General features: G+C 30.2%; 5 protein-coding genes across 5 annotated transcripts; 2 read left to right on the top strand and 3 right to left on the bottom strand.

Moving 5' to 3' along the window:
• Positions 1 to 962: 962 nt before the first annotated feature.
• LOC114422898 (prefoldin subunit 6-like) lies at positions 963 to 3,535 on the top strand. Its single transcript, XM_028389460.1, has 5 exons — positions 963 to 1,113; positions 1,192 to 1,262; positions 1,389 to 1,513; positions 2,598 to 2,658; positions 3,255 to 3,535. Exons 1-5 carry the CDS (start codon positions 1,005 to 1,007, stop codon positions 3,309 to 3,311), a joined length of 423 nt encoding a protein of 140 aa, XP_028245261.1. The 5' UTR covers positions 963 to 1,004; the 3' UTR covers positions 3,312 to 3,535.
• A 2,114-nt stretch (positions 3,536 to 5,649) lies between these two features.
• On the bottom strand, positions 5,650 to 7,097 carry LOC114421586 (two-component response regulator ORR21-like). The gene is made up of 3 exons (XM_028387594.1): positions 6,850 to 7,097; positions 6,623 to 6,699; positions 5,650 to 6,426 (listed from the first exon to the last, which is right to left on the bottom strand). Exons 1-3 carry the CDS (start codon positions 7,088 to 7,090, stop codon positions 5,794 to 5,796), a joined length of 951 nt encoding a protein of 316 aa, XP_028243395.1. The 5' UTR covers positions 7,091 to 7,097; the 3' UTR covers positions 5,650 to 5,793.
• A 2,072-nt stretch (positions 7,098 to 9,169) lies between these two features.
• On the bottom strand, positions 9,170 to 11,336 carry LOC114424739 (two-component response regulator ARR14-like). The gene is made up of 5 exons (XM_028391577.1): positions 11,207 to 11,336; positions 10,958 to 11,110; positions 10,482 to 10,877; positions 10,259 to 10,335; positions 9,170 to 9,892 (listed from the first exon to the last, which is right to left on the bottom strand). The coding sequence occupies exons 1-5, from the start codon at positions 11,334 to 11,336 to the stop codon at positions 9,170 to 9,172; spliced, it is 1,479 nt and encodes a 492-aa protein (XP_028247378.1).
• A 4,759-nt stretch (positions 11,337 to 16,095) lies between these two features.
• Positions 16,096 to 18,026, top strand: LOC114423101 (general transcription and DNA repair factor IIH subunit TFB5-like). The gene is made up of 3 exons (XM_028389721.1): positions 16,096 to 16,286; positions 17,279 to 17,327; positions 17,700 to 18,026. Exons 2-3 carry the CDS (start codon positions 17,293 to 17,295, stop codon positions 17,875 to 17,877), a joined length of 213 nt encoding a protein of 70 aa, XP_028245522.1. The 5' UTR covers positions 16,096 to 16,286; positions 17,279 to 17,292; the 3' UTR covers positions 17,878 to 18,026.
• A 726-nt stretch (positions 18,027 to 18,752) lies between these two features.
• LOC114421226 (glutamyl-tRNA(Gln) amidotransferase subunit B, chloroplastic/mitochondrial-like) lies at positions 18,753 to 25,034 on the bottom strand. Its single transcript, XM_028387068.1, has 8 exons — positions 24,217 to 25,034; positions 23,520 to 23,729; positions 22,625 to 22,765; positions 22,300 to 22,503; positions 20,458 to 20,655; positions 19,742 to 19,810; positions 19,337 to 19,453; positions 18,753 to 19,270 (listed from the first exon to the last, which is right to left on the bottom strand). The coding sequence occupies exons 1-8, from the start codon at positions 24,844 to 24,846 to the stop codon at positions 19,190 to 19,192; spliced, it is 1,650 nt and encodes a 549-aa protein (XP_028242869.1). The 5' UTR covers positions 24,847 to 25,034; the 3' UTR covers positions 18,753 to 19,189.
• Between the last annotated feature and the right edge of the window lie 815 nt (positions 25,035 to 25,849).

A 25,849-nucleotide genomic window follows, 5' to 3' on the forward strand; every position in this document is an offset into this window, starting at 1 on the left:
CCCTTGAGAAGACAATGATATATAAATCACAAACAATTATGCCTTTGAGCTAGTTGGATTACCAAACACTTTCTAGAAAACCACAAATCAAGTTACCCCATGTGATCATGCAAGACTCCACCAATGTTAAAGCTTAATAAAAGGATCAATTGAAGCTTTCCATCCAACGTATCGATTTGGCTTATTCAGCCTATGTTATAGACTTTTGTATAATTATTATACATAGATATATTTATTATTCTCCTTTAAACAAATTTATCAAATTTCTTTGAAATCATTGGATATATATTTACTTTAATTTTATGATATGAATCGTATTTTCATTTTTTTGTGATAATAACATTTACGTATTTGATTTGATATGTGCAATGCACAACCTAAAATAATAGTATGAATCATTAAATGTGTTTTCACGCGTTATCTAAAAATCTCTTATTGAATTCTGTTTTATCAAAATTAAGGTCTTAAATTGTTTGTTTTTTTTATGAAAAAAGAGATTTATTTCATTAAACAATCTAAATTAATATTAAACTGATTTAACATATATTGTTTTTAAGTAACTATGTTATAAGCAATCTCTGCTAAAAATCCCGGTTGATTATTTTAAGTAGAGCCTCTTCTCTAAATTAAATTTTTTTCATCTATAAGGTTTAAATTTGAAATCTTGCTTTAGGGATCCAAGCTTAATTTTATTTGGATGAATCACTTATTGTTTTTTTTAAAAAAATCAGCAAAACCACTATTGGTATTTATTTTAATTATAAGATATAAATAATTTTTCATATTTTTATGATAAAAAAAAATATTATAATGTTTGCGTATTAAATTTGATTAGCGTATTACACATTATAAAATACAAATTATTTTTTTATTTTTTGTTTTTTTTTAAAAAAACTCTTAGAACCATCCAAATTTATGCTTTTATAAGAGAATCGAGTGAGTGTGATTGGGCTGGTCCGTTGAAGGGTTTGGGCCGACCCAACAATAAGAAGAAGAAAAGCACAATGAACCGAAGAAGGTCAGAACTGAGAAACGCAATGAGTTCGTCGAACCTCAGAGATCTTCAACGCGAATTGGAGAACAAAGCCAATGATCTCAGCAAGCTTCAAAAGGGCAAGCTTACTCTTACTATTGTATTCCCTCTTTTCTATTACTCTTTATTTTCACCTTTCTAATTCCTGAAACGAACAGAAATTGCGAAGAATCACCAAATGAGAAAGAAATACACGGTCCAGCTTGGCGAGAACGAGCTCGTCCTTAAGGTACCCTTTTTTCTCCTGATGAAAAAAAAATTATATTTTTAATTTATTTTAATTATTTATCATCCATCTTCTGGCTCTTTTTGTTCTTGTTGTGTTCACTGATTGTGTTTGTGTGTTTTAATGAAGGAACTGGATTTATTGAAAGACGACGCAAATGTTTATAAGTTGATTGGGCCAGTACTTGTTAAGCAAGATTTGGCCGAGGCCAATGCAAATGTCCGCAAGAGAATCGAATACATCTCAGCTGAATTGTAAGCTTTTTATTTTTATTTTTATGGGTATTAGGGTTTCTTAATTGTGGTTTCAATTCATATGATTAGCTTATCATGAGTGTCTTTAAATGTTTAGTCATTCAGGAAAAGGGATACCAGTTTACACTTTGCTTTTACTTGGAAACTATGTGTGAGTGTGAGTTTGACCATCATGGCTCTCCTCAAGAGGATGAAGTAGTTTTTGTTTTCAACTGGTATGATTATCTTCAGTGGTTGTAGATCTGAATGGAAACGGACTAATTGGTGTCCAATACATAGGCTTATTTTTGTAGGTTTAGAAAAAAGAGAAAATAGGTAGACTAGATGAATCTGTTGTTTATAAGTGACTATCCATTATAATTAGTTTTTCTTTGAAGCAAATGGGTAATCCTAGCCCACTAAAGCCAGGCTACTGTTGAGTAGTTTGGATTGTTTGTAGGAGGTCAATTTCAGGCCATTGGGAAGTGCAAATGAAAAGCATTTATCTTTGAATTGTTGTTTATGTATGGTCTTCCATCTGTCTTTCTTTCTTTCCTTGTAAAGCACCGCCAAGGGAAAGGCTGTCAAATGGAGTTTCAATGTTAAATGGATGGAGGGGAGGGGAGTGTAGGGTCCTAAATGAATTGTAAGTTCCAACTAAAATGCAAAATTACATTTGGACACATACACACATCATAGAAAATAATAGATAAGAAAAATAAACATTTAATTAAACTTAAATTGAAGAGTCATAGACTCATAAAACATTCTGCCTTATTTGTGCTTTATTACAACTCTTTACAGGACTGGGTCCAAGCCCAAATAAAAGAGTAGGGTTGTGTTAGGCAGTGAACATTGAACAGCATGCACAAAACTTAAACCAGATATTTATGATATGAACAGGCACATTTCCTCTTCCTATATTGATTCTCTGTCGCCTCTCTTCCCCTTATTTCTAAATTTGAATACTGTTTATTGTTGCTGGCTTGTTCATATTTTTATTGCCATCCGCGTTTCATTTTATGGTAGGGTTGGTTTTGGTATCTTAAGCATTTTATAATTTTTATGATTGTTGTCACAAATGTAAGTGGTCTTTGTGTGTCAGGAAGCGTCTGGATGCCACTGTTCAAGATTTGGAAGAGAAGCAAAATAGCAAGAAAGATACGGTTTGTAACTTTTGCTTGCTTAGTTTTTTTTTTTTTTTTTACTTTTTAGCTTTGGTTTCTGCTCTTACTTGATTTTGTCACTGCATCGGATATTTGATGCAGATAAGTTGCATGCCCTTTCAATATCCAGATTTTGAAATTTGTTTTATTTTTTATAATGTATTTATTTAATTATTTATTGGGAAGGGATCAAATTACTACAGTAATAAGTTTTTGACATTTACTCACGTTAATAACTTTTTATTAATACAAAATTTGTAAATCCAATTGTTGAATTATGTGATGTCATCTTGACGATCATGCATATCAAATTTAGATACATTGAACATTCATAGGTAAGTAGTCTTATTGCTAACATTATTACTATATGGTTTTAATGAGTAAATAAAAAATAAATAATTATATGATATGTTAATATTAATATTTTTCGGATAAAGTATTTATGATAAATATTGGTTGATAAGATCTTTGCTTGTCAAGAGAACAGAAAACACGTTGTGTAGTGATCCACTTTCATGCATTGGTAAATGATTCCTTCCCTTTAGCTAGATGGAGCCTGCAAATGACCGATCTCTTATTTCTTGTCATCCTTGCAGATACTAAAATTGCAACAAAGGATTCAATCATTTCAGGCTGGGAAAGGCAAGGCGTAGTTTTCCCTCACATATTGTTCCAGGCATTGTGATTTAACCGTGCTACTGCTAAGGTTGGATGTGGATTTGTATTTTGTGCCTCTTTGTTTTGGACTGAAGTTGACTCTTAGGAATCTGTTACGGGAAACAGCTTGGAAATTAGACTGATATTAATATATTCCCTCCGTCCCTGCCTATTTATAAGACATGTTTTTTGTTTACCTTATTATAAGATTTTTTTAATCTCTCTTGTGTATTAATTATTTTGACTAAAATATCTTGAATTTTCTCTTTTTCTCTCCTATAGAGATTGGAGAAAATTAATAGATTCCCAATAAAATTAAGAATAAATTGAAAAATATTATAATTATAGACAAATTTAATATTAATAACTAAATTAACTAACTTTTGTAATAAGCATAGATTAATCGACTTTTTCTTGTAATTAGAGGGCCAAAGGGAGTAGTTGGTATTGGCTCATTAATTTATCTTTTAGTTGGACGGTCCGTATTGTATCGTGATTAATAAATACTTTTTCTAAAAAACTTTCTGCTATTGAGTTTGTCTTGGATATATTATGTTGTCTTTTTTCCCCCTAATAATATGATTATAATATCTATCTATTCTTTTTTTCTATTAACAACATCCATAAGGAAGGTATTCAGGTCTTTGGTGTCACATGTCAAAATTTTATACAATTTCCTCTCCTTTTTCAACAGCACGTCCAAGCCATTAATTAATCTTTTAGTTGGACTCGTATAATGATTAACAAATATTATTTTCTCAAAAAGTTTCTTTCATTTTGAGTATGTTGTGGATATATTATGCTATCTTTTCTCTAATGACATGACTATAATGTTTTTTAAAAAATGACTAATATAATTAGAAATATTTGGGTCATCATTTTATTAAGTATTAACTCTATTTTAAGGGAAGGTTTTGGGATAGCAAATGTCACTTTTTAATAATAAAAATCTATAAATATTTCACAAAATTACATTCTCAGACGTCAAACGACAATAATTTTAAATATTTTTTTAACTTAAGAATAAATTTACATTGTCGATATATTTGATTTTATCCATATATTTTTTAAAACTTAACATATATATATATATATATATATATATATATATATATCCATATATATATATATATATATTATTCTATTTTTATATAATTTTTTCAACAAGTTACATTTGTCTATCTCTGTTAGGAAATGTTCTGTCATTTACTTCTATAGATATCAAATATACACACATGCGCATCATTTTCCCCATAAAACATATTCTTGAGGGACTAAAAACTTTAGTTAATTATGAATAAACTCATTAAGAATTAATATATATCAACTTGTGGTTGTACTTTACATTGGTGTATTTAGTATATCTTATGATTCTTTTATAGATAAGTCATGTTGAAACAAACATAAAAAAACTAATGAGACACATGCAATTGAACGGGTATACTTCTCGAAGGTATTAAAATTCTAAGAAATTTAAAATTTAGGAAAATTTAAATAGATCAATTAAAGTTATTGAATTTTTAATATTCTCGAATTAATTGTTTGAATAAAACTATTTAAATTTCTTATATTTCTAATTATTTTCTAGGTCTAAAATAGGTAAAGGTCGCAAAAGTAAGTTCATGGATTGATTTGGATAATAAAAATAAACCAGGGACTAAAAATAGAATTTTAAAAAAATATTAAAATTAGTCATCTGAAATTCGATAGAAACTAAATGAGCAAAAAACATCAAGGACTGAATTTAAATCTAAAATAGTTAAGACTCGAGGGACTAAAAGTTATTTAAACATATTCAAAATGTTTGAAGCTCTTTCATATGCTAGATTGAATATACATGTTTTTTTTTTACCGAAATTTGAATATATGTGTTATTCTATTATTTTCACAACATGCATAAAAAATCACGTGTTGACTTACAAAGTACCATGCACATCTAACTAGATCCTGGAGAGAAATATTTATATTTAAAGTTTAACAATGTCCCGAACAATATTGAAACAATACATGTAGAAAAAAAAACATAGTTGGTTCTTTTAAAATCACACTAAAATCAATATCCAACAATTTGTATTTAGCAAATATTTACACAGATTGTTTAGATATTTTATATTTAGAAATGAAGATTATGGTTGACTCTTAAAATAAGATAGTTACTACCATTTTAAAATCTATATAATTAACATTGCAAAATTAATGTATTTAAAGTTACTTCAAATAGAGTTACGAATTCTGTTATAAAAAAAACAAATGAAAAGATCTCGTCATATTAAATAAATAACAACCAGAATAAAAAAACAGTATAATATCTAACAGAAAATATATAACGTCCAAATTAAATAGTTGCATAAAACGAACCTACATGAAAATGTCCAAAATAATTGCATAAAACGAACCTACATGAAAAAGTCCAAATAGTTGCATAAAACGAACATACATGAAAAACTATGTTATAGGAACGGGAAAATATTGTTTTTATTAGTTTGATGATGATTCGTCATCATATCCAAAGTTCTCAGGAGACTCCTCGTGGATTGAATCATCGGATCTAGAGCTATATGGGGAAATGAGTGTATTTGGAACAGAAAAATATCCACCCTGCACCTGCTCTGGAATGGAAGATGCTGATGCTGATGCTGATGCTGATGCTGATGCTGGAGTAGTAGTATAATCGTGGAAGATGCAAGGTGACTGGAAGTTCATCTGCATTTGCTGCTGCTCCTGCTCTTGCACCTGCCTCAGTCTCATGGTATCATGTATAGCTGATGGAGACCATACCCCATATCCAGATTCTTCATCTACATTCATCATGGACTGATGATGATTGAGAATGTGAGGAGGAGGACAAATTGACAGAGCTGGATGATCATATGTCATGCCTTGTTTCGCATGCCATTGCTCCTCTTTTGGCATCAAGTCACTTGTAAGTTCCGTACCAATGCCTGTGTGTGTTTTACAAGGAACAAGGCCATTAACAGCAAAAGCTTGACGCTCAATTTTTCCATAGGCACTTACACTGGATTCTGTTGTAGTTAATTGAAACGTGTTTGGCAATGACTTCCTCACCTCATCAGAATTATTCTTCTTCTTCTTCTCCTGATGTCTAACTTTCTGCCAATGTGATATTAAATACTGTTTAGAACACTACAAAACAAGATTGGTACCAATATGTAGTAATTTCCTATATGCCACATGCCAGCTGCTTTCAAATCTCAATTAATTGGATATCAAACCTTACTGAAAATTAATTCTCAATTTAGATTTAGGTCACAAAAGCTAAATTGATGGTTGGTAGGAAAAAACGAACCTGCAAATGACTAGCAACTTGCTCTCTTGTCAAACCAGGGTCTTTCATCACTTCAAGAATTCTTTTTGGCGCAGCCTCTTGAAAATAATTAAGGAAGAAAATTGGAACCGTCACATTAGGCCTTATACATGTATAACAATACCACTAAAGAAATCTAGTCACTATGTGGATATAAAAAAAAAAAAACAAAAACAAAACAGGGAAAATCAATTGTTGAAGAATCATACTGTCAATCCCCCCAAGTTGCTCTGCAGCGTCGAGAAATTTGATATGCCGTTCTTCTTCTGCCCATATTACACGGGATTTCCCCTTATTTGCTTGGGGCTTTTCTTCCAAGCTGCCAGATTTCATATCTACTCTATTCGCATTCCAGGCTTTCCTAGCAACATGCATCCACATATTCCTAAATTGATCCTCATGCAAAGGCTTTTTCCAATAATCACAAGCCCCATGTTTAATAGCCTGCATCTTAGTGCTCGTAGAATCATCTAAAGACATCACTGCAGATTGCACTTAATAAGTAAAACAATTTCAACACTCGCATATATGAATTGAAATTTGTATATAGCTCTAGTTTAGTGACACACCGATAACAGGAACGTCAATTTCCATGCGGATACGTTGAAGGAATTCATGGCCATCCATGTTTGGCATATTAACATCAATGAGTATCACATCAACACAATATCTGTCTTCCCGCACACGATCCAATGCATGTAGAGCATTAGAGTATGTGATAACTGCAACATAAAAACAATCATACAACAAAAAAGGACTAAGCTTTCTCTAAGAAATAGTTAACAATTAAATATGGTATAACAAACCTTGATGATGACATTCATTACACATTTGCTTAACGGTTTCAAGAACAGTCGAATCATTATCAATCGCAAGGACCCTAAGACGTGCTGGGAATTGAGTTGGAACCTCCTCGTCAGTGGTGGCCATTGCTCACTGACCTAGTAACCAAACACGAATTTGAATTGAATTTACTGTGGTTGGTTTGTTATATAGTTGACACTGGTTGTTAGTAAGGAATTAACGCAACTATTTCAATTTCAAATACACATGTCTAGTTTAAATTAAACAAAGATCTAAGGTGTTGAGAATTTAGTGTGGTTTGGGTTGTTATGTAGTTGACACTGGTTGTTAGTTAGGATTCTTGTTGGGATGTAAAAATTATACTCACTCGTTTTTTTTTTTTAATTGGACTAAATCTATTATAACATATTAAATTGAAATCTCAAGTAAAAATTATTTGATCTCGTTAATTTTTCAATAACTTAAAAAATAATAATCATAACATCTTGTTTATCGTGGTTGAAATTCGAAGTGTTTAGTAATATTAAGTAAAAATTATTTACTCTCATTTATTTTTTGAACTCAACATGAAATTAAGTAAAAATTATATACAATTATAAGAAAAACAATAATTACATGCATAAAACAAGTATTAATCCATTAAAATTGTAAGGTTATAATAATAATCTAAAACATTTATTATCTCATAATAATATTGGACAGGTACACTTGTCATGCTTACATTTATCATTAAGTCAACCTTATACGTATGATCTACTTGTATTATTGGTAATATAAAATAATTTTACATTATCATCCAATTATAAATTATTATAAGTCTATTAACTTTTACGTTTTTTTTTTGAAATATTGACTTTTACTTTTAATTATATTAAAAGTCATACCGATAATAATTTCTTATTGATTGAAAATGTAAAAGTTTTTATAGTGTATAAAAATTAAATTCAAGAATAAATATAATAAAATCAAGCAATATGTATGAATCTATCGGTAAATATTAATTCGTATTTGATTAAATGTCTCTGTCAATTAATATTGATTAAAATTTAACTTATATTGTATAACTTGAATGAGGTTCGACTCATATCAGAATAAAAAACTAAGTAAAATAAATAATATAATATAATCAAGTTAGCGTGAAAAATTAAAATTAATAAAAATATAATATTCTGAGTACAATTATAGAAAAAGATCTTGAGTGATTCCATTATAATTCAGAACTTAATATTAAAAAATATAATAAAATAAAATCAGCAAAAAAAAAGACTTAAATTTCTGACCCCTTATATAAAAAATATTGCTTTGATAAACATGATATATAATTTTTTGAAGAGGAAGAAATATAATATATAAAAACATGAATGATAAGGCATTAGTATTGCTAAGTTTCTCAGTTATAATATATAAAAACATGAATTATAAGGCATTAGTATTGCTTAGTTAATTACTAAGCTGACGTTGTATTATAAGGATGGTGCCACATATAATACATCACATGGATTTGGCAATGAATGATATATGAATTGTATAACAAGGTTATTTAAAAGTATGAATTACTGCCTAGCGTACGTTGAAAGCTTGTGCAGGAAAATTATGACACAAAAAATATGCAGAATATAACGTGGCCAAAAATATATCCAAAAAGATTAGTGAAATTCACAAAAACATAAAGCACGATACTGTTAAAAGGAATTTAAAAGTTTCCTACTATTCAATTCAGAGATATCATTTTGAGAGCGTGTGATCCTTCTCTGGATTATTCCTTGAATTTAGCTCCTCATTTGTTGTGTTATCATCTATATCTGTGGAAAAAAATTGGTTATTAAAACCACTTGCCGATATGTTAGGAGATTCTTGGTAGAGTGAACCATCGGGAGGCACTGATGCAGGAAAAGATCTCACAGCACCACTTGTCAAACTTGAATTTTGAAGCTGTTGGGTAATGGAAGTTGTAGTAGCAGTATACCGATTAAGACGGCTTCCACCTGTGGTGTTTCCACCATGGATTTGAGCAACGCTGAGTGGATTACTAGTTTGAGGCGACAGTAAACCGAAATCATTATTCCTAAAGACAGAAGCTGGATTTCCAGAAATCATCATGGAAGATTGCCGAGAGATGATTGGAGAAATTTGTTGATTGATCAGTGACAGCTGCTGCTGCTGCTGCTGCAATGAACCCACTAACGCATTGCTTCTCTGAATAGCCAATGCATTAGATGGGGGTCGTGCTCCGTATATAGACGGATCAGCTTGAGTCCTTATGGGCTGAGGATGAGGAAAATTATTGGTAATGTTAGAAAGACATTCTGCCAAAGCTTGTTCAGCGTGTCTTTCACATGCACCTACCCTGTTTTTTATAGTCCCTGGAACCATGTTAGGCAATGGCATCTCAGTGTGTTCCTGTGTCTGTGTCACTCTAGATTTTTCCTTCAAAAAATTTCTATATTTCTGCGAATCAATATTGCAGTCACAATGGCAACAATAATATAAGATACTAGTGATCAAATCATAATGGCAATACATATTAATTACTATTCATGCAAAGTAATAATAATATTAATTACTCAATTTGGATTGAAATAAAAGTTGACACTTAACACATATATTTTATGTAAGCTTCTACATTGCAGTTGAGACTTATTATTTAATTTAAGCTTCTTTCAATTAATTTGACTATGAAAACTTACTAAATTTAGATTTAGTTGCTCTGCCTAGACTGCTGGTGGATTCACTTTATACAAAGAATGATTAACTTGCTTAGGTAACTTGTAACCAATTGCAAGCATGGAAAATGAAAGGCACCTAAAAACGAACCTGTAAATGACTAGCAACATTCTGTCTTGTCAAACCTGGTACATTCATCTCTTGAAGAATTCTCTTTGGCACAGCCTCTGAAAAATAATTTAGGCAGAAAATTGTAAGTGATAGATCATAACTTACAAGTATGTATCATGTATGTATCGCAATAACAACAAATAAATTCATTCCAGACTTCTAGTTTTGTAAATACAGAAAAACAACAATTGAATAATCGTACGATCAAGGGCAAGTTTATTGACAGCCTTGACGAATTTACGATGCAGTTCTGGTAACCATATTACGCGGGGCTTCTTTGTTGAGGGACCACAATGCTCATGCTCCGATTCATCAACATCAGCAGCAGCTTCCCTGGAACTGCTATTGCCATTGCTTTGATCTCTCACGACATCAAAAGAAGCAAATTCAGAATTATCATTCCCTAGTTTTCTTCCCCTGCCATCATCTTCCAAGCTGCCAAAACCCTTTTGTATCTTATTTTCATTCAGGGCTTTCCTAGAAACATGCGTCCACATATTCTTGAATTGATGCTCATGCAAAGGTTTAATCCAAAAATCACACGCCCCAAGTTGAACAGCCTTCATCACAGTATCCTTGCTGTAATCAAGAGACATCACTGCATAATATATTGCACTTGATAAGTAAAACAAGTTCAAAACTTATCTAAAAATTCAAAGGACAACTTATTTTACATACCAATAACAGGAACATCAATTTCCTTGCTGACATGCTGAAGGAATTCATACCCATTCATGGTTGGCATATGAACCTCGATGAGTATCACATCAATACGATCTTTTTTTTCCCGCACAAGATTCAATGCAAGTGGAGATTCAGTGTGTATGGTAACTGCAATGCAAGGTAAAAACTATCATCAACAAAACAAAGATTATATATCTTTCTCTAAACAATAGTTAGCAATTAAATATTGTATATCAAACTAACCCTCGTATTTGCATTGACTGCATGTGTTCTTGATGAACTCAAGAGTTGAGGGGTCATTATCAACGGCAAGGACCCTAAGATTTGCCGGGAATTGATAAAGAACCTTCTCGTCGGAGGAAACTTTGGCCATTGCTTCTTTGAATGGAGAAAGAAAGCGAAAGAATTGGTGGTGTGGGTAATTACTAATTAGGATTAGTATTTCTATTTCAAATTCAAATACACGTATGTCTAATTTAATTAGATATTTAGGATATTCGGAAAAAATCTATCTGAAACTTTTTCTTTTATCTCAATTTATCTAAAACCAATTGACTTTATCATTTTACATTATTTTTTTTAATTCGCATTGTCACTCTATCTGAAACTAGTTTATATCAACGAATAATGATAATCCGAGAGACAGAGTAAAGGGGGAAAATAAAAAATATTGCCTGTAAATTTGAGAAAGTAAAGGGAAAAAGGTTGCTAATAAAATCATTCATAGAACGATCTAAACCAATAAAAAAAGAAATTGATCCCAAAAAAAAATTGAATAAACTAAAAAACTGAATCGATAACAAAATTGAAGAAATGGATTTTTATTAAATTGGATTGAATTTTGGATTTGCATTTAAATATCCAATTCAACTCAAACTTATATATATTTTTATTTATGATATCATTCGTATTAAATTATTATTTTTGATATAATTAAAAAATTATCACATAACTTATGCCCTTATTTATAATATATATATATATATATATATATATATATATATATATATATTTAATTAAAGATAAATTTTATACTAAGTACTGTATTTGAGATGTTTTTTTTAAATATTTTATTTAAGTTAAGATGCATAAATATAATTATCAAGTTTTGTAACTAAATCTAAATTTGTAACTGATTGAATGATAAAATTAAGAAAAGTGATTGGATTTGATGGAATTGGATGGTTTTTTCCCCTCAAAACTAATCCAATCTAATACAATCCAAGCACACCCTTAGAATATATTTTTTGTTGAACCCTTAAAGTATCTTATTATTACTTAAGTTTGATTTTTTATTTTTGTTTATATATAAGTAATATGTGCTTTATATATGATTAAATTTTATTATATATAATATAAATAAATACTTTAAAATATTTAAATTAGGGAAATGCTAACATCCTAGTTGGAGTGCATTAACATTCAACACAAAAAATTTGAACAATAAAATTATTGGTTGTTTTGTTTCCCAAAATTTAAAATTTAAGGATATTATAGTATTTTATCATTTATTTTTTTTAAAAAAAAAATCTTTTTTCTCTCTCCCATCTTTTTTTTTTCACTATTCTCTCCTATATTTATGGGAAACATTCTTATTTTTAAAGTTAATGATAAAGTAAGATAATGTCCTTGAATAAAAAATTTAAAAGCAAAAGATTTAATGGTTTTTTAGTCCACTTTTTTTGTGTTAAATGGCAATGCAAACTAACTATGATGAATATTAGCATTCTCCTTTAAATTATATTATAATTAAAAATTTGTAATAAATGAATATTATTGAGTATAAAAATTATATTTTATATTTTTGTTTAATAATTTATATTGTAATAATTTCATTAAAATATATTGAATTTCAATTAAAAAGTAAAGATAATATAAATGATAAACTGAAAGGGGTAAAAGGTTTAGAAAAAATTCAAAAAATATTGTTAAAAATATTTATTTTATTGAGGGATTTAGTTTAATTGGTGAGGTACATAAGTTATTATAAATCCCCCTTATTACTTGTCTAAGATAAAAAAATATATAATTATTCTAATTTATACACAAATAAATACATACATAATTTCTAACTTGATTTTCAATTAATTATCCCTTTATTTACTCTAATATTTTTTTTTTCATTTTATATGAATGAAAATTGATCAAGTTGTCCCACAAAGACCTATAGCTTAGCCTACATCAAGTTTAAGTCAGATCAAACTTTTTTTAAGAAATTAACTAGACCTATAGTTTTATAAAATCCTATTTGATTAATATTTAGGTCTATTGGGTTGACTTTTTAAGTAAATATTAATAATATTTTTTGTTAACATTATTATTATATTAAATTTTTTATAATATATTAAAATTATATATTTATTTATCTTTTTCAAATACTATGTTGACCTACATAAAGACATAAAGAGTCAAAAGCCTACAAGTTTATTTAAAGATAAATCTATATTTCGTTTGGAGAGACCTTATTCTAAAATAGAATTGTAAATAAGTTGCTATGAATATACATGATAAGTGTTTTTTTTATATAATTAAAATCTATAATAAATAAATATTTTTATATACAAATTATATAATTAAAACTTATAGTAAATATAAATACATTTGAATATATAGATTTATTTAGTAGATGCCTTGGGTGTTGCTTTTACCGGGGATTAGATTGTTTTAGTTTTGAATTAGACTTTTTGTCTCTTCTTCGTTTTATTCCTCCTGTACCAAAAAAAAAAAAGATTTATGCCAAACACTTTAAATTGAAATATAAAGTTATTTTTAATCATTAATAATTCAAAAAGTACTTAAATTCCTCTAAAAAAATTTAAAAAAACTTAAATATGTTTAAAATTCATGATAAAAATTAGAATTTAATTTTTGGTTCTTAATGATTTTTGTTGTTGTATTAGATGTTGATACTAAGTTATATTTTTATAACCAATTTAATATTAAGTTATAAAGTTTAAAGATTAATTTATCATTAAATTATTCAATTTTCGAGACACTTTTTATATATTCAAAAATTAAATTTAATTTTTTTTGTCTTTTAAAATTAATTTGATATGGTCTCACACTTTACTTCCAAGATAAAATAAGTATTTATCCTAAAATTCATGTCACTTTTTCTCTTGATGTTGATGGTAAGTAAGACTGATTAGCAACCTGTTAGATAATGACCAGCTGCACCATTTGGAACCTACATAGAGAAGAAAGCAACAAAACTTAAGTAGTAATTCTACTTCTCCTAGCAAATGTATTGACAAAATTATACTAATAAAAACAACTTAAAGCAGAGCAGCATGCTAGAACTAAGTCATACAAGAATAATGCATTTAACAATAGTAAATTTGAGAAAGAATACACAAAAATAAGAAAGATAAAAACATAGCCAATGATTTATGAGACAAACATGTTAAGGTCACCAAGAGACCATTAAAAAAGTTTGGAAAATAATTCTTAATTCAAAATATATTTTAAATTACACTTTGTACCTCTAGGCTAGGCTCATTAGCGGGACACAGTGCTGCTTCAGCTTCACTAAGAAGACCCATCTGAAAGCATGATATTGGAAACAAGTACCGAGACTGAGCCATTTGCGCTCCTTCAAGCATTAAAGACAAAAAGAACGAGAACGAGAATCATAATGAGATAATAGCAAACAAAGAAAAGAAAATAAATTGTCTATTCAAAAGAAATTCAGGAAAAAGATGAGGTATGGTGATTAAAACTAAACAGGATTGGGAATGTGATTCCAAACTGATTAGTACACAAGTATTGAAAGAAACTTATCCTCTAAGATATGATACTCTAATAAGCTTGATTATTCCTCAAGTAACATCCAGCCAACAATTGGAGATTTGTCTGTACAATATTCAGGAAAAATAGTCATCAAACAATACTACGAAGAGAGTAAAGTTATCCTTCAGCAAGTGATGTTCAATATATAGCCAAAGAAGGACCACTAATGAACAAGAAGAAACAACTAACAAGGCTACAAGGATAAAAAAGTTATCACTTGAGCATATCTTAAGAACAACAAATAAGAATACACATCAGCTCAAAAATATTGAACCAACAACAACAAAATCTTATCCTATTAAAGGAGATAGATTTCATGAATTATATGATGTCACTTTAAAAATTAAAATATCAAAAATATTATTTAACCTAAAAATACTTAGCCAACATCTATAATAAATTAGAAGAACAAGCAAAGTCTAGACTTTACACTTACATAAACATAAATATAAATATAAACAAGAATTTGACTTCTCTGCTGTCTTTTCTTATGTTGTCCTGTTCCATGAAAAATAAGACTACATGACAGTTATATTAATATTTAATGATAACATTTAATTTTAAAAATCATCAAAACTAATAGTTTTAAAGGACAACACAAGGAGGGACAGCACAAGGATTCTTACTTTTATTTTTTTTCCTTGTTTTTTGTGTTCCTTTCTAATTGCTACTTCATTTTTTTCTCTCTTTCATGTTTCAAATCTTTAGGATTTTATCTAGATGAAGACTTTTATTTAAAAATATTAGGTGAAAAAAATCATGACGTTTATTAATAATTTTAAATGTTTTTAAAAAACTTATAATTTTTTTAAAATTTTAAAAATTCATAATTTTTTTTCAAATATTATAAATTTACATTTTAGAAATCCACTAAAATTCAAACTACAAAATCTTAATTATAAAAGCCTTTTATTTTTTTAAAAAAAAATCATTACATTCTTATAAAATTTTAAAGTCAATAAGTTTTTTATACCAAAATAATTTTTAAAAATCTTAATCCAATACACATCCGATGATTCTCATTTGATATGCAATTAATTAAAAAAAATACTAACATGAAACTATGATTTTTAAGAATAAATTTTAACTTACTCTCCTGAAAAAAAAAATTTCAAGAAAAAAAAATAAGAATACTACATATTTATTTATATCATTTAAATTTTTTTATTAAATATCTTAATTATTTTTTATTTTTTATATAATTATTTTAAAAATCCTTCACGATCATAATCCAATTCATTCCCTTAATTACATATTTTACATAAAGCTTTAATTCTAACAAAATTTAAACATTTCTTAAATCATCAATCAAATCATTGACTTATTTCCTCTCTTCTTAGGTAGACAAATTATTCCAAGAAACATTTTCCTTTCACTTATTCTCTTCTTTCATTTCACTTAGCAGCTCATTCGAAACAACGCATAAAGCTCTCCCCCCAAAAATTTCTAATCCCATCCGACGACACTGCTCATCGCCCTCATTTCATCTCTCTCTGTCTCGCCGGGGACAGGCACGAAGAAAAGCAATTTACAGGTACTCTTTTTGCAGCCCTTTTTTAGGGTTTCCTTGCTTCGCTGAATCCCTGTGAAAAACTTTTCATTTAGTTTTATATCATGCGATTTTATTATATTATTTTGTTCTCGATCTAGTTCGTCTATAAATGAATAAGTTGACAGCGATTCAAATATAAATTGGAAAACGGGTGAGAGGGAGAGTAAGATTGAAATTGGGGCAGACATAACGGAATGATTATGATTACATATGTGTTGAAATTTATACCACCCTAGTCTAAATCTTAGTGCAATGCAGACAAAAACATGACATATCTCCTTTGACTGTTTCACTAGATGAATAGATTATTGACTTATTCATTGATATTTTTTAATCCAACATGAAAATTCCACACATTAGGCATGAAAGCATAAACAGATTATAGACAATAATAGAGGAGATCATTTGCTTAATCAACATTATCTACAAATAAATAAAGTGATGATAATTGATAAATATAATCAGGGGGCAGGGATGGGGCATCGATTTTTAGCCCCGCCAGGGATTGGGATGGAAAAATCTGTATCCTGTCCCATTGCCATGCCTACTTTAATAGTCGTGGCTCTGCTATTCAAGAGAACAGGGTTACCACTGTTCTAGGTTTGTCAGAACCATTTGCACTGTGAGAAATTGCTCAATTAATGAAGTTCGTGTGATGATGTTAAGCTTTTGCATCAACCCTTTTCCATTCATTTCATTTAAGATCACATGACATGCCCATCATTGTTGATGTTAAGTTAGGCAGTTCATATAATTTCTTTGATTTGACTTGAATTGAGAGGTGGATTAAAGAAATTTATACCACAGTAATTGATACTAATAGTGATGTATAAAGGAAATAAAAATAAACCTTCTGAGAGAATCACAAGGGCAGGATTTGAGTTCTGCTAATCTATGTTTGGCGTTTACTATTGAGTATCTATTGTGATAATGAATGGTATGGTGTCTTGTAACTTGTCTTGCTTTCTTTACAGGAAGGTTATACAACATGGTCAATGCCACTAAAGGAGTCTTTATTTCCTGGTAACACAATTTTCTTTCTGCATTCCCATTTGAAAATTTTCCCATATACTATACTGTTTTGAAAGTTGTATAATTGAAGACTGCAATATGCCAAATATTCAAATTATTTTGTTTACCAAGTTTTACAGCTAGCAATTTTATCTGCAACTGTTGGAACCTCTACATTAACTATAAGGAGTGTTTTTCCTTTCTTTCTAGGCTAGAAACTAGAAATTTTAACAAGAATCACAGTCGTCTATTTTTGTTTTTTCCACCTACAACCAGTCACTAATGGCATCAAATTTTGAGCGGTTTGAGTAGACATGGTTTATAATTAATCTTTACTTTCTTAGTGCTATCTGAATAAATGATGAGCTATATTGGATTGTGCAGTGACATACCTATGGCACAATATATCATCAACATGAATGCTTCATTGCCTGCATCTGACAAGTTCATTATACATATATTGGATAATACACATATGTTTGTCCAACCTCATGTTGAGCAAATGATACGAAGTCGAATTGCAAAGTTCAGAGAGGACAATACATATGTCAAGCCTAATTGATTCCGAATGGCTACAGTGAATATTCTGGAACATTTTATGTTGATTAGTAATTGATTTTTTTCTAAGACCGTTTCTTGTATCCAATGTTTTCGCAGTTCGCATGGAAAAATGAAATGTGATTTGCTATTAATTGTTTTCCCTTTCTGAAACGCAAAAGGGCAGTACAGTCAAGCGACACTTACAGAGGGATCTCAAAATGCAAAAGGGATATAGCTAACCACTAATGATCAACATAAGACAAGGCATCTTGCTCTATAATACTTCAAATGAAACATTTAAAATGCCCAAAGACCAAACTACGTTCTCATCCCTCTACCACAAGAAACTTTATCAAAATTAATTTTACAGATAAATGTATGATGAGTAAACATTTTTATGAGATAATGTATTCAGTTAATCTGTTTACTCAAACACATCTTAGAGAGTTTTATCAGTTTTATGTGATGTTCTTATAAATAGTTTTTAGTCTTAAAAAATCATGGTCTCTTCGATTATAGAAATGAGAATTATATCTAATGCATTTTCTAAAGAAGTTAAGGTACATGAATTGATTTTAATTAACTTTTTTTTTCTTTATTTGCTGAAAACTTTAGCAAGACTGAATTGTTTAGAGTGAAAAAATCAAAATATTATTTGTTGAAGTAAAAGAAAAATCATTTATGTATGTTTAATATTAGCTATATGAAAGTTAATAGTTAATAAACTGATCATATCGTATCATTAAACATTTAAAAGTGTAACAGGCTTTTAACCGGTACCTAAAAACAACCCATCAATTAAAAATATTTAATTATATAAAATATAAAAAAAATATTTTTTTTAAATTTGTACAATGCACATGCAGTGCGTAAAATGTCCTTAAAATATAGTCTAAGTTTCAAGCTTAAAAATAGAAAGGGCTTTATTAACCATAACAAATCAACGTATATTTGTAATACACAAAGTCACAAACCAATCTATGGATCGTACAGAATAACAGGCATGCAGCCAAATACATTTGTGCTCTTGTGAGGTCGTTACATAATCCAAATAGAAAGAAACTTTTAAGCCATAACTTTATTGGGAATGTAAATATAAATCACAAGGTTTGGAAAGCTTATCCTTTTAATGCTTGTATCCCCTACAGAAGAAAATAGGACAGAGCACTGCAGTCTCTAATCTCAACCGTTGAAGCAGAAATCCTTTAGCACAATGTACGTATATGTTTTATTTCAAAAATCACTTTGGCTAGAAATGAGCCTTTAACTCTTACTTTTCATTTCCAATTTGTCTATCAAGGATCAGCACTTATCCAATTGGCAGTATATTATCATCAGCTCTTTGAATTCAATTTCTCCAAGAGGATCTTGTTAAGGAGACCTGGATTTGCCTTGCCTTTAGATAATTTCATTACCTGCATTTGGACAAACATGTATAATACCAAGATATGTAGAGGGAACAAATTTCTACATGTTCATACCTGGCCAGCGAAAAAACCTTGTAGTTTAGTTTTGCCTCCTCGATATTGCTCTACCTGTTTTGGATTCTCCACAATAACTTTGTCCACCATTTTTTCAATCTCAACAGGATCTGCTATCTGCATTTCCCAAGGCACGGGCACATTCCAACAATTTTATTAATGCCAGAGGTGCAAGTGTGCAACCTCAAACAAGAGTTTTCACTTTAAATGTTCAAACCAACTCAATAAATAACATCTCAAACATCACAAAATCCAAATAATCCAGTAGCGTCGTTAAATTTGCATTTAAACCCATAATAGCAACTTTATGCTTCAATATCAAAGAATTAAGTTGTCCCTTGCTGAATTCTGACTCAAACACACAACATGGTAAAAATTTAGGCAACGGTTGATCCTACAACTTACCTGAACCAAGTCCTTTTTTTGTATGAGTTCCTTCACAGTTCCACCCTTGGCTAATAGCTCAAATAGTATCTGCAAACACATGAACACATTGTAAAAATACAGAATGCAAAATATGCCCAAAATAATATAATTCAGCTGCAACTGCCTGATTTTTTTTCTTCTTTTCCAATTCATTGACACGGAACTACACAAGGACCCAACTGCTGTATACTGTGCCAAGTCAATCAAAGCCTCTTCAAATAAGGCAGTTGGATCCAAATTCAAACTAGGCATGCAGGATGAAGCAGAAAAGGAATGAAACTATGGAGAGAACAAAGAGAAACTTATGCTGAAAACCATGTCTTCCAACTATATCACAAACTAGATGGTTACAAAATGAGTGTAATAAATATTAATGTCCAATTTTACTAATTACAATATCTACATGGTACACTATACCTAGACAATAGTACATGTTTTTATCAGGAACAAGATATTAGTTTAATGATGATTGAATTTGAAGATGCCCGAGAATTAAACTTCAGAGACCAACATATTTATAAATGAATGCCCACACTAGACTTGGTGCATAGTTAAAATACACCAACACAACAAATATGATAAGAAATGACAGCATAACTGCTGGCTGCAGCTTAATGTTTCAAAATCATGTCTGAGAATCAGGGAAGCTTAGACCCTAACTATGCACCACTCGTTAGTGCCAAAGAAAACCATACCTCCTTCCCAATCTTGCCACTAATGGTTCCACCTTTAATGGAAGCTATCAACTCAGACAACTCTTCAGGTGTAAGCTTTATCTCATTTATGGTCAACTTTTCATTTTTCATGAAGGCAGCAATATCACTCATTATCCAGTTGGCAACCAGCTTTGAGTCAGCACCTTTTGCAAGAGTTGCATCAAAAAATTCTGCAATCTAATACATCGATCCAGAAAATAAAATTCATGTTAGATCATTTGTGCTAATACACTTTATATTGACATCTACTATTTAGCTTTCTAATATGTACTGTTCTTGATTGAGAGGAGTGATTTGAAGAGCATCAATGTAGCATATTTGGGATTATGAAAATAATTTATTACTGTTATAAGCTCTTTTCGAATTATTTCAATAAATTAATAAATTTAATGCCCAAATTTATGATATAAGCTCTCTGATAAAAGTTTATTGAACAAGTGCTTAATTAAGTTGTTTATCCAAACACATTCTGAGTTCTCTTTCATTAAGTGTGCGGTATATTTATTTTGCTGGAATTACATTAGTTGGTGTTAAATATATATATTGTAGAGAGCTGTATTGTGTAGACAACTGTGTAGGTAAAAGGCTGTTTTGAGTGTGTGTGTGAGGTTGAGTGTGTATTAAGTTTTATGTGTTGTCATGTTGAGTGTGAGGGAAGCTGAGTATCTAATCCTTATCCAAAGGCAGCTTATCTCCTCTCTCTCTTTCTGTTTTATATATAAATATACAAGCAGTGGCTGAGAAATAAAAAGATAGCTCAGCACTTCTCTATTGTATTGTGTAACTCAAATTTCTCAGCAATGTAGTCACTTCATTTTCAATAGTTGGTTTGTTGTGTCTTATTTTCAAACTTCAAAGCAGACCATTGTATATATATCAACAAAATTAACAATAACCTTATCCATCTAGGTGAGGTCAACTACATGGATCACACAATGCCATTAGGTTCAATCACAACACTCATTTTTACCTGGTTGCACCCTGTAATTTGCAGACATGTAGTTAGTTCATAGTCAGCTTTTATGAGTTTGTATTTTAGACTGACAAATTGCTGGCATAAGGTATATTAATCATAACCTGAATCTATTTCATAATCAGATTTTATGAGTTTGTATGTGAACTGTGACAAATTTCTGGCATTAGGTTTGATCTATAACCTGAATCTATAGGTCATTCCCTGGGTTGTATTTTATGACTTCAGAATCAAGAAAAGAGCTTTCCCTCTATCAATCCTTACGATGTTTAGACTTGGTGAAAATGGTAGAGATTACGAACAAAATGGAATGCCATTTACTATTAAGCTTTTGGCAAAAGAAGTACAATATCTAAAAGTTTATCTGATATAAGATTTTGGTCGGAATGATAAAGAAAGAGGAAGAGGGAAGAAGAACAAAACAGGGAGGACAAAGAAACAAGAGTAACAATGAGATCAAGAACTGACTAATGAACTTTAATAATAATTATTATTATTATTCCAGTTTGTCTAAAACACAAGAATCGTGCTTTATTTATAGGCAGCTACCCAATGGCTATAAAATCCTAACAGTAGCTGACTATTGACTAGCATTCTTTTCCAGTTTTCCTATTTATATTTACATGACATTATCAGACTTGGATTTTTGCATGACCCATATGGTATTTATTGGGTGCGGTCAAATCTTAAGTACATTTCCTAACAATAATACAGTAGTGGAATGTAGGATATCTAGTAGATAGTATTTACTTATCCATTTCTTTCAAAATATTTCTATCTTAATCTTTAGTACATTGTTTTATTAAGTTCACCTATTTTCAGACAGTACAAAACAACAGAGAACTCACATTTTTATCATTAGCCAGGAAAAGAACATCTTGCATGCTTAAGCCCATCTGCTCATATCTTCTCCGCTTAATTTCTGGAAGCTCTGGTAAAGAATTTTTTATACCATCAACATATTCTTGAGAAAGGATTACTGCTGGAAGGTCTGGTTCTGGAAAATATCGATAATCAGCAAGCCCTTCCTTTTTCCTCATTGTAATTGTTCTCTAAACAGAATAACAGAAGTTATTTAAGAATACGAGTCTGAAGAAAGAAAAATGAAAAACAATCTAGCGCTTGCTACACTAGACTAGAAAGAAAAGTACAAGACCATAATATAGCACTAGCCTGAGAGCCTTCTTCCCATAAACGAGTTTCTTGTACTATCTGATCTTCCTGGCCATGACTATGGAGTTGCACCTGCCTAGAAATTTCAAAATCAATAGCTCTGCTCACTGATGAAAATGAGTTCAAATTTTTTATTTCAACCTGCCATAAACAACTGACCATATTAGCTGCTGCTAAATCTGTAATATCACCTGCAGTATTTGTTCATACTGCATTGCAACAAAAAGTAAGAGTAGTATCACTTTGTGGCACTTCATTTCTGCAAAGGCAAGGGCCAAGCCATTTTTTTAATAGAATATTACAATAATATGATAAGACGGCAATTTTCTCATTCACAAGATCTGCTTGTAGCAATTTCTCTTCATTTCTTTGAGGAAAATTCTGAGCAAGTAACTGTTTTCTTGAAGAGTAAAAAAACCACATTAATAGTTCCAGACTATACCTTCCCTTACCCACCCAAGTGGAAGAAAGTAGAGTAAAAGTATACATCTATTGAGAAAATGTCATGCAAGGTAAGTAAAATCTAAAATTTCATACTTCATGTTATTGCTTACAAAAACTTCTATTTCACAAGACATCAAAACACTCAGACAGAGATGGCTTTTAAAAATATAAGGGTAAATTACACTCCCCTCCCTGAGAGGAAATATACCCATGGGAATTCATAGTTGCTCACCACTGTCATTTACACTAAAATGGATTTAAGTGACATTCCATCTCTTAGAGGAGGGAAGTGTAATTTTTTAAAATAGTGGAGAGGGTAATTTTAAAAAGCTTCCTAATAATTTGACAAAGTGCCAATTCCAAAAGTCCAAATAATAGGTGTTTTTTTCCAGAAAAAAAAAAGGTGTTTTAAAAGTCTTTAATTACTCATATAGAAGAAATAGCTGGATACCTTTGTCCCAAACTTTGATTGCCCAATAGGTCGTATTGATACATTTACATCACAACGAAGAGAACCTTCTTGCATATTGCCATTGCTCACTCCCAAATACCGCACCAACCTCTGTAATTCTGCTGCATATTCTGCTGCTTCAATACCATTTCTCATATCAGGCTCAGAAACTATCTCAAGCAAAGGCACCCCTGCCCTATTTAGATCGACCTGTCATGAATACCACCAACTTTAACATGCTTATATCATAGATAAATGTTGTTGAACCCTTGGTAATTATTCATGTCAATGAGTGGATGGAACAAACTATTTAATGTATTCCAAAAATATGATTTGTTCATCAGAGAAATATGTGAAAACTGATTCAGTACAAAGATTTGCTCAAATAACAAAAATGTACTAATGAATAAATGCAGTCCGTCAATGGTCCATAATGTTAAAGAGTACCTGAAATTTGGATATAAAACAAATAAAAAAGCCTCAAGGTCCTGTTTGAATAAACTTTTCAACAGGCACTTGTATGAGAATAAATAAGAAAGTAAATTAAGTTTACTCCTATATAATGAGCTTAATTCATTTTACCTTCTTATTTTTTCCCGTTCTATAAAAACTTATTGAGAAGTTTTATCCAAACAAAATCTAGACAATAAGATTGCAACTTGCAAGCTGAAATATGAGTTTAAGAAAAAAAAAACACCTGTGAGTAATTTCCATTCTCTGCATGTAGGAGCTTCCCTGCATCCTCTTCCATGTGAACCCTTGTAATGCCAAACCTCTTGTGCCCCCCACCAAACTCAACAGGAATATCCACATCAAGAAAGCCAGCAGTGGCAATTGGCACATCAAACTGAGAAATCTGATACCCTTTTGGAAGATCGGGATAGAAATACTGCTTCCTGTCAAACTTGGATTTGAAAGCCAAGTTGCAATTAAGAGCAAGGCCCAACTTGACAGCAAAATCAATTATCTTTGAGTTCAGAACAGGCAAAGCACCAGGCAAGCCCATGCAAATGGGGCAAATGCTGCTGTTGGGTGAAGACCCATAACTGTAAGGGCAACCACAAAAGGCTTTGGTCAGAGTCGAGAGCTGAACATGTGTTTCAATGCCAATGATGGCTTCATAGTCTTTTGGAATTTTGTCGAGCTTTTTGGACTGTGTGCTGTTGCTTGATGAAACCTTTGTCTGAGGTTGCCTCTGTTGGGTGTCTGTTTGGGATTGTGTGGCTTTGGTCGTCAAATGAAAAACCCCATTTCTTCGTCTGAGGAATGTTGTTGGATAAAGCATGAAGGGGTGAACTTGGAGGCTTCTGAATATTGAGGAAGCCATTTCGGGAGGTCTTAGAAGAGAGGGAAAAAACAAATTTTTCTAACTCAAATGTTGCTCTGTTCTCAACAATGAGGAAGTTTTGTGTCGCAAATTTGTAAATTTTTTTCCTCCAAGTTGCTGGGTGCTCACCCACAGGCCACAGTGGTGGCTAATGCTGCGTTTCTTGGCCAAAGATGACAGAGGAAGAGAACAATGTGATAACCCATTGTCATCCTTAAACGCATCGTTTAGAAAAAATAACAAATTAGAATTTATAATAAATAAATATTTATGAATATATAAATTATATTATAATTAAAATTCATAATAAATCAATATCTTTGGATATACAAATTTTATTTATATTTACGATAAATAATTTAAATTATTTTATAAGGTTATTTTGAAATGTTGATAAATTCTATTAAAAAGTTGTTGCTAATTAATTTAGAAATGGAGAAGACAAAAGATAGACTGAAAAAAATTAATGACTAAGAAGATGGGATAAATTTTAAAAGAAAAAATATGTAAATTTAATTATTTTTCTCTCTCTAAAGATTATTTTTTAAATATAGAAGAGACTAAATCAGACCACTTTTAAAGTTTGAGGTGTAAATTTATCAATATCAAAATATATAGACTTTGATTATATTTGAGTGAAAGTTTATGAATTAATACTATTAAATAATTTAAAATATTATTTCACTCAATGTATCAGTCAAAAATATCATATTTAACCTAAAATTAAAAGATCTCATTTTTTTCATTTTAGAAATCTTAACTTCGCACATTACAATTTTAAAAAGTGAAATAGATATCATGACTAGCTTGAAGTTTTTATTCTAATATACTAATAAACTTAGAAGTCGTGCATGTCATAAATCCATCAATATAAGTTATGTATTTATGTCATAAAAGAGACAATATAACGAGGATAATAACTTAATTTGAACATACGTTTATTTTCTAGATTTGTTTTACATAAGTATCAGAGTGTCTTCATAAATATCGCCGCCGATAATAA

This window comes from Glycine soja, chromosome 8 (assembly GCF_004193775.1).
Source record: "Glycine soja cultivar W05 chromosome 8, ASM419377v2, whole genome shotgun sequence".
Lineage (NCBI taxonomy): Eukaryota > Viridiplantae > Streptophyta > Magnoliopsida > Fabales > Fabaceae > Glycine > Glycine soja.